This window comes from Archocentrus centrarchus, chromosome 16 (assembly GCF_007364275.1).
Source record: "Archocentrus centrarchus isolate MPI-CPG fArcCen1 chromosome 16, fArcCen1, whole genome shotgun sequence".
Lineage (NCBI taxonomy): Eukaryota > Metazoa > Chordata > Actinopteri > Cichliformes > Cichlidae > Archocentrus > Archocentrus centrarchus.
In genome coordinates, this window is record NC_044361.1 from 21044341 (window position 1) to 21058668 (window position 14328).

The 14328-nt window shown below is 39.5% G+C and overlaps 1 protein-coding gene across 1 annotated transcript in view; it reads left to right on the forward strand.

The window, feature by feature from the left end:
- The first annotated feature begins 600 nt into the window (after positions 1 to 600).
- nphs1 (NPHS1 adhesion molecule, nephrin) overlaps positions 601 to 14328 on the forward strand; it is a 44137-nt gene continuing 30409 nt past the window's right edge. The window contains exons 1-3 of the mRNA XM_030750428.1: positions 601 to 684; positions 5717 to 5810; positions 11250 to 11444. Coding sequence (XP_030606288.1) covers positions 5747 to 5810; positions 11250 to 11444 — 259 coding nt within the window. The 5' untranslated portion in view covers positions 601 to 684; positions 5717 to 5746. The remainder of the gene's footprint in view (positions 685 to 5716; positions 5811 to 11249; positions 11445 to 14328) is intronic.

Below are 14328 nucleotides of genomic sequence, written 5' to 3' on the forward strand. Positions count from 1 at the left end.
CTCCATTTCTGCTATAGAGCAGATCAGCCTGCGAGTATTGAGTACAGGAAATACAACCGTGTGGATAGTCTCTAATCCATCCATTATGTATGAGCATAAATGTTACAAACTAGCAGTTGTGAAGACATGCATGTTGCATCTGGATCTTTGAGGGTTGCTCTGCTCCTTTCAACCTGTGCACACTGTAATGCTAAATAATGGGAACCATGAATGCTCCAGAGAAAAGCAGAGTAAAAAGAAGCTACATCCATGCTTCCCCGATTCCTGGCCGACTGCAGCTTTATCAAGCTGTTACAACTTCATTGCTTTTATTCATTCAATAAACCAGAGGTCCTTCAACATTACAAGTGGTTAGTTGTCATTGTGTAGCTTTAAACACGGAACATTGTCAGAAGCCATCCATAACTTTGAAATAGTTTTTTGACATTTATTTCACTGTTGGGTTGACCCCCTTCGAAGCACCTCTATCAACACTTCTTATACACAACTCCCTTCATTCTTCAGTCTGTGCTATTGCTTCTCTCCCTCTCTTTATCTGTTTGCCTCCGTCTTAGACTAAGGAGTGAGAGATGGGGGAGTCCCATTGGCATTCTTTAACATCTCCTAGGCTCACTTGTGTTCAGAGAGTCATCTGTAGATCAGGAAGACAAAAAGACGCTCCTGAGCCTTTGCGTCACTCAACAGGTAAGCACGGCTTCCTTTCTCTCATGCAAATTCACACACCTATTCAAAGGTTCTTGGCTTTTTTAAAGAAGGAGGTATGCCCTCTCTGTGTCTGTGTGCTTGCCTCACTCTTTTTTTTTTGTGTACCCTAGGCAGGCAGATGTGCCTGAGTTGATGAGGGTTGAAAGAAGGCTTTGCCTCTGTCTCTCAACTTTTTTTTTCTGGGGAGAGCAGGTGTGTCAGTTTGTGTAACGAAGTCAGTGTAATCCAGTAAACTTGAACACTTTGAGCCAAAGGGACTGGAAACAAAGCACGTGTTTACTTGAGTGCTTTGAAATTGGACTGGGTGTGTGTATTGGCCAAGCTGATATGATTTAGCTTGTCTGTTCTAATCAGACTGCTTATAAAATGCCATGTTTAAATGAGAAATCGAGGATTTAGATGTAATTAGATTCTGCTGATAATCTAATCCGCATCTTTTAGAAACCCTCTTTATCAGCAACTCAGAGCTGAAGCAGTAACAGTTCACAAGACAGCCTCTATAAGCTACAGTAATTGTACCCACAGGCATTTGGTGAGATTGGTAAGAGTTTAGTTTGGCATTAAGATGTATGACCACATCTGAAATGGATGGCTGCATAGAGGTTGAAACTTCATTTTCTGCACATTGACTGATTTCATGGGGTTTTATGTTAAATTGGTCTAGGATTGAGTGTATTGAGTCGTTTGATGATGTTATGAAAGATGCCATTAAAAATCTACCTGTCGGGGTCACGCTGAATGGTTCAGCTACCTCTAATGTCCTTGCGGCAACAGTGGCAGCCTTGTCGCTAAAAGCGAATCAAATTTCAAATCAAACTTTCTAATTTGCATTTGCAAGAAACTGGTGAAGAACAAGGTCAAAAAAAAAAAAAAAAAAACCCTGTGACAATTGAGTGCTGCTGTAGTAAAATATGTCTCTTTCTTATATTCAAAGACAAATTAAATTGCCATTCAGTCTGGTATCTATCTAATGCCACATTTTGAATAGCACGTTACAGTTATTCTCCAAATGCTACACCATCACACTTTTTTTTTTTCATGCAAAGAAAACAAACATGTATCATTTAATGAGCATTCTTGTGACTGGCTATATTTTTAAGGCAATTAAGGTGGTTGTTTGACTAGGTAATGGGAATGTGGGGAGGTCAGCCAGGCTGTGTCTGCTTTCATTAAGAATCCCAATGAAAATGGTGACTCAAGTGGCCAACAGCAACCTTTCAGTGCTGCAAAAAACATTTCTCCTCCTCACAGGAAATGGTTGATGTCTGAGGCCTAAATCCCAACGGTAAAGATGAAATTTTGGAATGTCTAATTGAATGGTGGCAAATGAAGGGAATTCAGTACTTCTTATCAAGAGATGGGAAATGCTAAATTGCCACGCATATGAGGACAAAATGCTAATAAGAAGTTGGGAAATGATTGTCTTTGTGTTTACCTACATGAGGCAGAGATAAAGAGAAGAAGGGCATTTTTAACCTCAGAAAGATTTTCTATTAATTGAAGAGGGAAATAATTGCCCTTGTGTGCTCAAAGAGTATACTTGGGGCTCTGAAATACACCAATGTTTTGAAAGCGAAAAAATAATTAAGTGTGAGTTAATTCTTATCAAAGCCTGTTGGAGTGCAACTAATCGACTCAGGGAAGATGCGTCAAAAAGCTATTGCCTCCAATTCATTTTGTCTGTTCAGATGAGAAAATGTTTAGTTTTCAATTAAGTAAATCACTATTATTTGTTCCACTCCTGCAGCAGATACATTGAAGTGATTACATACTGATTTAAAATCCACAGAGCTCTCTTCCAGGTCAAATAACTCAGTCTGTATCCACAGTATTGAATGTTGTTGGCTTGGAACCACAGCACTGCCTATGACATTCATTTCAAAACTGTTCCTTTGTCACTATTCACAACAGGAGCAAGCCGTGATGCAGAAAGTGGACCGCATTTTTATATTCATTTACCTGGAGGAAATATCCAAATGCACACTGTAATTGACACAAAAATTGACTTCCTTACTGGACTGTGCGAGTGCAAGTGTTAACCAGAATACTCTGTATGTCCTCATATCCTGACACTTAGCCTAACATTAGCTGGCATATTATTTGCTTATAACCAGCTGTTGTAGCTGTTGTTGTTGTCAGCTGTCCAGAGAAGGGAAAGTTGTATGTCCAATCTGTCGACAATAAGTGGTGGTGATATCGGTAATAAATAAACATGTTTATGCATGTTTTTGTGTGTTAGAGCCCTGACTTCATTTCAGGAGATGAGGTTTGAGGTGAGGGAGGAAGAGAATGACATTTTATTAAGATGCCAGTGGCACTGTTCCTTTCGTTCCATTTTCACTGTTTTTTAGTGATGATAAAACATTGGTAGGATACATCATACAGTATCTTGAGTCTGAAGGTGCAGGAATGAGTTTATGATTCCTGCACACAAATACCTACGAGTACTCTTCTCCTCCCTCTTTGGCCTATTATGTATGTGGCCGGTCTCTAGCCACAGATTTTTAAATGCAATTAGTTGGAAGGGAGATGTCCTTCCTGGCTGCTGTATTCAAATATGGTGGAGGGAACATGGTGGGTTCCACAAAGTGGTGCCTGCTCCTATGTAAATAAATATAAGTTTATGAGAATGCATCAGTTTGTTGGAATATGTAATTGCACACTAATCTATGTATATTTATGAGTATAATATCCTTTTTTTTTCTTTTCAATTAAATAACCTAAAACAGTTACTGATTGTACCTTCAATATTTGCTATGACCATCTTTATATACAGCGTGAACTCTGTTAGACAAGCTTTCTTTTCATTTCTTGAAGTAGTCTTCAGGAATAGTTCTTCAGGCTTCTTGAATGACATTCAAAGCTCTTCTTTAGATGTTTTCTACCTTTTGTTCTGTTCTCTGTAGTGCTCCATTGTCTGTTTTTCTATCCAGGTATGCATTTACTACACTGGCAGTGTGTTTGGGATGACTGTCATGTTGAAAAATGAAGCTTTTGCCAATCAAATGCTTTCCAGATGGTATTACATGGTGAATCAAAATCCATCCATATATCCATTCATCCATTTTCTTCTTCTTATCTGGGATCGGGTCGCGGGGGCAGCAGCCTAAGCGGAAAAGGCCCAGACCGCTCTCTCCCCTGCCACCTCCTTCAGCTCATCCAGGGGACACTGAGGAATCCCAGGCCAGCCAACAGATATAAGGATCAAAATGTGACATAAATTTTTTGTGTTCATAATTTCATCAATTTGGACAAGATGCCCAACAAACACAAAAAAGAAAATGTATCCTCACACCATGAAAGAGCCTCCAACATGTTTTCCAGATAGCTGTGGACACTCACTGATGTTCCTCTCTCCTGACCTCCTCCATATTGACAGTTTGAACCAAAAATCTCAAATTAAGATTCATCACTCCATAAGACCTGTTCCCACTAATTTTCAGTCCAGTTCTTGTGTAATTTGGCAAACCTCATACTTTTCTCCCTGTTTCCCTTCCTTAAGAATGACTTCTTGACACCCTTCCACTGAGAGCATTTCTGATGAGGATCTAGCGAACAGTAGATGGATCAATTGAAGGGCCAGATGTATCTCTCAGGTCCTGCATCAGGTCTTTCCTGTTTTGTACGGCATTGACTTTCAGATACTGTTCATCTGCTTTTTAGGCCTGGCACTTGTTTTGTCCTCCACGTGTCCAGTTTCCTCAAAATTTTTAAGGATACACTTCACACCATGCAAAGACATGCCAGAGTTTCAGCTAATAGCCCTTTGGGAATCACCTTGTTACTGCAAATATAATATTTTATGCCTGTCAAACTCTGTTATGTTTGGTATTTTTTTGTAGATTCAACTAAACAAATGTGAACAAATTGTGTTTTGCAACAAGCTGCTGGTAACAAAATGCCTAAAGATACATTTGAAAAAAATATTCCTCTGAAAATGGTCAGGTGCAAGGCCTGGACTGACAATGAGTGAAAAACAGCCAACGTCCAAAGAAAAACTTGAAAACGGCTTCAGAAAGCCTGGAGAACTATTGTTTAAGGGCACTTTTAAAATTACAAGAAAGTCTGGCTCCATGGATGCAAGATATAGATCAAGACTTTTGCACAGCACTGTACCATCCATTTGAGGCAGAAAACTATACAGGGTTTTCACAAATAAAATAATATTATAGGATAAAGCAACTAATATGCTATATAAGTTATAGTGGTTTGAGAAGCCTGTATACTTTATTTAATACTAATTTAAAATTCATATTAATGAAATATTAATTCATGTTAGTGAAATTTAGATAATTACTAAACAGGTTTTTGTTCCACATATTTTCTGCTTCTCATGCATACACTGGTTTCCATAGGCTTAGTTTAAAAATCAGCTCTCACAGACGTGTTGCTAAGAAAGGTCCTTTATCTTCCATTCTTTACTCCCAAAGCTGATTCTGTAAGAAAACCCAGGAGAAATGCTGTAAGAGGCCACAGAGGTCTTTAGTGCAACTAATCACAAATATGTGTATGGTGCTAAGGGAATTGTCCCCTCCGTTTTACTCATCACAAGACTAACACTAGCTTAACTAAGCTGCCCAAACATAAAATGTTCCTCTGCATTTTCTTGTTTAAAGCACTCTGCAAAGAGTCTATCCTTGTGAAAAAGAGTTTTTCACCAATAAAAGTAAGATCAGATCCTCATAAATGCATTAAAATGCCTTGAGCTACACTTTAATGGAAGGATGAATGATTCATTGATCAGCCGAATGATCGATTGAAGTCTGCAGAGAGGGTGTTGTAAACATGCGCTTGTCTGAAGATTGTTACACTGAATGAATGCTCAATTAAATGCTCAATTAAATAATAAATAGTTGTCAGCATATCAAATCCTGTGAATAAATAAATACGGACTAAATATGACTAAATATGAAAAGAAAAAGAATCCTTCTCAGTTTTAAGCATATGTCTGCCTGTAGTAGACATGCATATGTCATTTATATTTTTCTTTTTTTTTTCATTGTTGTTACAGGGTTGTTGAAGGTCAGGTGTCAGCAGTGAAATGGCCTTCTTGTCAGCTTGGATTGTGTCTCCTGAAGCCCTACTGTTTCTCTGTTTTATCTTGGGTAAGAGAATCAAATGTCACTATGGAGTTATCAGTACAGTAACTGTGGCCTTTCCAAGTCCCTTCGGTGTTCTGGCCATTCAGCGGAGCACTGGGACCCCTGACTATTTTGAAGCCTTAATTGAATTTTCACTACAACATAATAGCATCTGTGATACATTCAGGTCTCCTTCTCAATCTGGCTCAGTTAAGAGTTTATAGTAATTAAAGTGCCATACAACATTAATAATCTCACAATAACCTCTTCACCTCATACTGGGAAAATCCCTCCTTAATTGGCATGTTTTCTGCAATAATAGTGGATTTATTGTGTCTTTCATAAAGTGCTATGAAAAATATTTGCCCCTTTCCTGGTTTCTTATTTCTTTCTATATTTGTTACACTTTCATATTTCATATTTTTTTTTTTTAATTTTAGACAAAGGTAACCTGGGTAAACACAAAATTCAGTTTTTAAATGCTGATTTCATTTATTAATGAAAGCTATCCAAACCTAATTGGCCCTGTGTGAAACAGAATCACCCCCTGAATTAACTGTGATTAGCCATATTGTTTGGGAAGCTGAGTTCAATTTCAATAACCACACCCAGGCCTGATGGCTGCCAGACGCCCTGAATCAAGAAATCACTTAAATCAAACCTGTCTGATTTAGGCTAAAAGATCTCAAAAAGCAACACATCACACCTCGATATGAAGAAATTAATTAACAAGATTCAAGAGATTTTATTTGCAATTTGTACTCACGCAAGGTTTGGGTACATAGGAATTCTTGTGCAGAGCTCTCGAGTGAAAGTGCAACAAATATAAAATAAATAAGTATATACATTTACAAAAATATAAAAATAGGAAATAGTAGTGCAAGATGTAAGAAATATAGATCAAATATTAAAATAAAATTACTTAAGTATGAAAAGGATGATTTCTTTTCCAGTGCTCCAAATAAATATATATTACAGAGTACCAGGACAATAACAGTTAAGAAATAAATTCATTGACATCTCTCAGTCTGGAAAGGGTTGCAAACCGATTTCTAAGGCTTTAGGACTCCAGTGAACCATGGTGAGAGCCCTCATCCACAAATGGAGAAAACTTGGAACAGTGGTGAACCTTCCCAGGAGCGGCCAACCTATCAAAATTCCTCCAAAAGCACATCGACGACTCATCCAGAAGGTCACAAGACAGCCCAGAACAGCATCTAATGAACTGCAGGCCTCACTTGCTTGAGTTAAGGTCAGTGTTCATGATTCAACAATTAAAAAGGAGACTGGACAGAAACGGCATCTATGGGAGAGTTTCATGGAGAAAACCACTGCTGACCAAAAAGAGCACAAAGGCTCGTCTCACATTTGCCAGAAAACATCTCAATAAACTCCAAGACTCTTGGGAAAATATTCTGTGGACTGATGAGACAAAAGTTGAACTTTTTGGAATCCTGTTACATCTGGCATAAAACTAACACAGCATTTCATAAAAAGAACATCATCCCAACAGTCTAACGTGGTGGTGGTAGTGTGCAGTTCTGCTCTCTACCAGAAAATCCAGAAGGAAAATGTCCAGCACAACAGTTCATGCCCTGAACCTGGCTTCCCATGATGCGCTTAATGTTTCTTATTCACTCACCTGTTTTCACTGTCTGTGTGTTTATACATTACTCCTCTTTTTATTAACCTCTGGCTCTCTTCTACAGTGTATCCTGTCTCCCTCCCCTCACTTACAACTGGGTTGCGGTACATGGCTGCCCCTCCCTGAGCCTGGTTGTGCCAGAGGTTTTTTTCCTGTTAAAAGGGAGTTTTTCCTTCCCACGGTCACCAAGTGGTTACTCATAGGGGGGGTCGGCTGATTGCTGGGGTTTTCTCTGCATTATTGTGGGGGCATTTATCTTACTATATAAAGCCCTAAGGTGACTGTTGTTGTGATTTTGTGCTATCTAAATAAAACCAATTTGAATTGAATTGAAGCTCAGGTGCACTTTATGCAGCAGGACAATGAATTACTGGAGTGACCTAGTCTGGACCATAATCCAATGGAGATGCTTCTGCATGACCTTAAACAGGTCGTTCATGCTCGAAAACCCTCCAATGTGTCTGAATTAAAATGATTCTGCCAAGAAGAGCAGACCAAAATTCCCCCACAGTGATGTGAAAGACTTATGGCCAGTTATTGGAAACACTTGATTGCAGTTCTTGCTGCCAAGGATGGCACAACCAGTTATTAGGTTTAGGGGGCAATTACTTTTTCACACAGGGCCAGGTAGCTTTGGATAGATTTTTTTAATGCAATTTATTTTTTACCTTTTGTCACTGAGCACTTTATAAAGAAAGCAAATAACACCAAGTTAATGTCACATCATGTTTCCATGGTGACAAATGACTTCCATTTACCAAACACAATTAGGAAATACAGATATATGAGCTACATGTGGTACTTAGACAAGAAATATTGTTGTTTTTCAACAGTATATAAACATTGACTTTATCTTACAAAATAAAAATGAGTATGGAAATGGGGGTTAAGAGTCAAATTGCACACTTGCAAACGTCCACAGCAGAGATTCGACAGTTTATAAAAGGAAAGCAAAGAACATTCACTCATCATGGCTGCATGTCATTCAGGTACTGAAACCATTCTTATTGTTGTGCTTCACAATTCCTTACTGGTAAGCCTTACCTGGAATTGCAAATTAACCCCTTAACTGGCAGCAAATAAAATCACCTGACAAAAACTACATAACGCCTTCTGGTTATTATTGGCTCTGAACAACCCATTTCATAGCCTATTAATCGGCTGCGTCTGGTCCGCGGGCCGAATGAAGTGCATTTATATGGCAGGCTAGACCCGCCCATTTTGACTGACACCTCATTCGGCCAATAATGTTAAGAAATGGGTTTCCCAGAGCCAATAATACTCAGAGGGCGTCACGTAGCTTTGTCAGGTGATTTGGTGCAGCCAGTTACATGATTGGCCGAATGACGTGTCAATAAAAATGGGAGGGTCTAGCCTGCCATATAAAAGGGACTACAAACGGCCCGTCACCGGGCCCTTGCCAGTTAAGGGGCTACAAAATATGTAAAATTTTTTATTAGTCAGTTAAATGAAATACCCCAAGACCCAGAGTAACACGGTCAAATGCTTCTAATAAGAAAGCAGGACACGCTCAGTAACAAGGTGACAGAGAATCACTCTGGTTTCTGAAATTTTCTGAGACATTTTTGGCACCTTTCAGTTGATTGTTTTGTTTTTACATCCTACAGCATTTTTTTTCCCTTTTTCCCCGGGGTCAAAGCAGCTGTTTTCAATAAAAACAAATGTACTATCTTCATGTACACTTCAGGTTCATCTTCCAAGCACCACAGAGAATTTGTGATTAGCAAACATTGCACCAATTAGGAGCTAAAGAATAAAATTCCCATCAGGAGGAGGTGGAGACCAAAACAAAGAGTAAAAATACCAGACTTAAATTTGTCAGAATACCAGAAACATGACTCCACGTCAGCTGAATGGGTGTGTGAGCAAATGTTGGTCGTTTTGTTTTTACAGCTGTTTTGCAACAGGTGGTCAAAAAAACTTTAAATGAACTCTGACTTAAGGATAACAGCACAGAGAGTGGAAAAGATTAGCTTAACGACATGATGTCACATATGTTGGTGTTTTGGCTGCCACCATGCTGGTTTTTGAAGCTATAAGTTACCTTATATGGATGGAAGGATAAACATACTTTTTAGTGCTGTAAAGTTGGGCATTTTAACATGGAAGTCTATGCAGAGTGACTCCCTTTTGGAGCCACCATCATGTGGCACCAGAGCAACTGCAGTTTTTGCCACATCTGCATTGGCTTCAATTTTCAACTCTGGAGGTTTTCCCTTGGATAATGATCATTGCCAGTACGTCACCATACTGCCCCTTAATTTCCCCCTTGGTTAAACATGAATAGCATTATTAGGCAGTCTGAATGAAATAAAAGACACAGGCAGGTTTGTGACTGCTGAGGTATTAACTTCTTGTGTTGTTTTGGTGATAAAACTCTTGGTCATGTGTGGCATGCTAAGGTGCAAAATCAAGTCTACAAGAAGAAGATTCCACCCATCTCAGCAGCACCACAGAGATATCTAAAGTTTGCTAAGTTTAGCTAAAACTACTCACTATAAGTAGGTTAAAGCCTTGGTGGATTGGAGATAGAGCAGGTCATCCATGCCAAAGTGTCCTTGATACAGACCATAAAAACTGCCCCCGAAGTGTCTATGCAGTGTGTATGTGTCTGTGATGGATAAGGAGCTGCTCTTATATTATGAAGAAAAAAAAGCTGTATGCAAAGATTACTGTAAAGCCCTGTGTACAGTCCATAAGACTGGTTTAACTTAACAATTATAAATTCAACTCACTTTAGGACATGGAAATTAAATTGTATTGCTGCATTTTGATATTTCTATTTCTCAGAAAAATCCAGTGTGGAAGTATTTTAGTAGGCACTGTAGATCATTATTGACTATTCATTTATGTAAACTGTATGCAAATATGCTTCTGTGTTTGGCTGTTTGTATGCATCCTCTGTAATGGCCAATCTTGCCCTTCATATTTGACGTGAGGTGACTGGTTCAGCCTTGATCTGAGAGCTCTGCCTCTCACTCATGTTGTCAGATGCAACAGAGCATGCACTTCACAAACAACTTGGTCATTGCTTCAATGAAGGTCAAGATTTAAACAGCCCAATGGAATGAGGCTGGGTTCTCTGTGGGGCATTGTTTAAACAGACTTACGCTTAGATATTAAACACTAATTGGAGTATGCGCTTGTGTTTGGATTTTTGAACTGAATTTATTCATAAACTGTTGTGTATAATACTCATATAATCCCAGCCCCAGTGTAAAAGCCTGCTGGGTGGTCTACTTTAACGTAACCTTCCTGACTCAAGTGCACTGCGCCATAGGCTGTCACCTCAGAGCTTGGTTGAAGGATGGTGAACACGAACTATGACAAACAAGGGGGATTAAAGTGATAATCATTACTCTTCCCAGGAGGAATTAGCTAGTGGGACATCGACAATGAGGAAAAACCGCAGGTGAACAAGGTCTCTGATACCCCGTGTTTTTTTTTCTCTTCCCAATACCCTATCTGCATGGCTGAGGGGGGATTTAATTTGCAGTAATTACTTTATTGACTCATTTTCAGGGCCGTATCACTGCGGTTTCCCATCAATAAAACATATGCCAAGATGAATAATGTGACCAGACACAATGGGGTGCCGTCTCAAACAAAAGACCACAGGACTGCTTTCCTGTGGTGCATGTTTTTGTCATGCTTCTTCTGCTCATTTTATTTCCTTCACCACACTCCTCACACATACTCAGCCCTTATTCTTTTCCATCTCTTTTCATAAAATCCCACCATATACCTTTCCTGTTTCCTATCCAGCTTGCCTCCTTCTCCTTTTTTAATGTTTGCAGGCACACAGGCCCAGCAGGCTTTTAGGACTGAGCCCAGGAACCTAACTGTGCGGATGGGAGCCACAGCTGTGTTGAGGTGTGAGGTGTTGCGAGCCTCGGGGACTGTGCAGTGGGCCAAAGATGGGTTGCTCCTGGGACCTCAGAGAAGCCTGCCAGGCTTTCCACGCTACAGCATGATTGGAAACCCCAAGAGAGGTAAGCAGGAATACTCATGGAATATGGTCTATGGCCTATTGAGCTTTGATGGACCGATTAAAACTAAATAAACATGTTTAACAACGGCACCTCAAGAGATACCAAAATTTGTAATAATATATTCCCTGTGGTTGAATAAATCTTGTTTTAGTTTCTCAAAGAATAAAAAAAAACAATATCGCAGAAACTATCAACGCTGCTAAAGGTGACATTAAACCACAGTGTAGGCAGGAACTGAATGTTATTTGTGGAAAGGGCACATTAACGTATGATTTACAAAAGAGAAGCAGCACAATTTGAATCCCATATATTTTGTTTTCTTGTGACATATAGTTTATGTGATTTAATTATGAAATCCTGCTGTCATCTCAAGATGCATTCAGCAGTACGACTCCAAGACAGCTTCTCTAAATGTAAATGAGATGAGGTTGTTGTTATGTATAGGATGCTCCAATAAGCATGGATGTTACAGGAACCTTGTGGCTATTATAAGGAATCATCTGGGGCTGGGGAGGTGATTTGATCGTCAGCAGCCTCTCACGCAACCCCCCCCCCCTTATCTTGTCACTCGCACGTGAATATAAAAACAAAAAAAAAGGAAATTAAAGCAACAGAGTGCCAGATGATCTGTGAAATGTGGCAGAGAATATAGTGTGTTGCAGAATCTGCACCATAGTCTATAAAAGTAATAGCCAATTAGAAGGCAATCCTGAGTAAGAGAAGAGCATCTGTTCCTGATCAGCCCACAACTAGACAAGCTGCACTTCACTGTTGCACAGTGTGGGAGACCACCAATGACACATAAACACTAAGGGATGCATCGATGCACATGCTCGTGTGCATTCTTATTCATGGCTAGAGTCTACATAAACAAACATATGAAACAATAAAATATTTCTCAGTTGATTAGTTGTCACTGAGAGAATTTTTCATTACAACAGACACAGGGTTAGAAAATCTTGCCACGTTTTACATCAACAACAACGAAATAAGAGGTTGTACACAATAAATATAAGGACCACAAACACACACAAGCTGTCAAACACTCATAGGCTCACTCATGAATGAAATACCCATCAGTGCAGGTACCCTTTACAGGAAAGGAAACTGCAGACTGATGTATGCAATCACTTTACACTGCACAGAATGAGCAAAATCATTTAAGATGACACTTGACTGCACTTTATATGCCACCAGTTTTCACTGATTGTCATCAGTGATGTTTATTGATGCTTAAGAAGACTGAAATCACATATTCACACACACAAGAGAAGCTGGCGTTGATTTCAGCATACACTTACAGTAAATGTAGCACCCTTAGTTTCCCCAAGCTGAAGCGATAATGTAAATGTGTACTGACATGAGAGTAGATCTAGGATTTCAGGCATTTATGTGCAATACAGTTCTCTGTGTAAAGACAGAACCTTGAAGATAAAACAGCCCGTTCAAGGTACCTAAGCATTAAGTATGTCTTTCTAATTTTATTTTTCAAAAAGTGGCCCACAAGCAATTATACAAGTGGCTTACAGCCAGCCAATCAGGCAAAATGTAGTTAATAATGTACATCTACGACTTCACATGCAGACAGAAGTGATTATCTAATATCAGCTTGAATAAACCATGGTCACACACACATTTTTTATACATTGTTGTTATCTTGTTATGAAGTCCGTCCGTCCATCCATCCATCCATCCATCCATCCATCCATCCAACTCAGGGGCAGAAAGAGCCCAGAGCTTATTCCAGCTGCCAAGGGGGGGGAGGTGGGCACATCAATCTTTTAGCCTGTGGCTCAGGAGGTAGAACAGGCCATCTACTAATTGGAAGGTTGGTGGTTCAATCCCTGGCTGCTAACTTAAATAGCAAATTTAGAATCACCAGCCAACTTACCAAGCATGTCTTTGGACTGTGGGAGGATGCTGCAGTACCCGGAGGAAACCCATGGAAGCACAGGGAGAGCCTGCAAACTTCCCATAAAAAGGCCTCAGCCAGCCGGCAGGTTCTTGTTAAGAACCTTCTTGATGTGAGGCAACGGTGCCTGACTAAATGATGAAAAGGGTTGTTTACATGAACATCAACAATTTCTCCTACTCTTTCCCTTTCCCTGGGGACTGACCTTTCCCACTTATGTAATAGTATGTGTTTTAACGTTTCTGGGCTGATGCACAGATTCATATTTGCAGAAGGAAAGATATATTCTAGCAGGCATAATATCTATGTAGATGTACTGTATCCAAAATTTCAAAGGCCCTAGATGAAATAGATACAGAGTAGCGGGCAAATAACCAATTCTCACTGCAGCCTCTGCCAGTCTCTACAACTTGATTGGACTATTTGTGAATAATTTCAGGAAAGAGGAATATGATTAATAACTCCAATGCCTCTTTCTTTCTGCACTCAATGATAACTTAGATGTGAAAATTGCTTCTGGTTGGTGTTAATTATCTTGCCAGCATACTTGACACGTGTATTTGTAGGCCTGTGTGGTTGTCAGGCTAAGATACTATTTTCCACATATTAGTAGGCTGTGAGCCATCAGGAGCTGGAAAACCAACGTTGAACATCATCTAATCCCCACAGGTTATGGCAATGCATCAAACAAATCAAGCCCTGTTGGCATGACACACTATCAGAAGAGAGATGCAGAGTGAGGGATTCTGCCTGGCATCAATTAATAGACATTTTATTCAGTCTGCGTTGTGAATCTGGGATTGGATTTCATTTACCACACTGGAAATTCATTCTGAAACAAAATGCTGTGAGTATAAACAACCACTAGCATGTCAATGGAAATGCCTGCAGCCGGAGATTCTCACCAAGTGAAATGTTTATATTTTACAGAAATAATAAAACTGTCTATTTATAGTCAAATCAAACATGAAT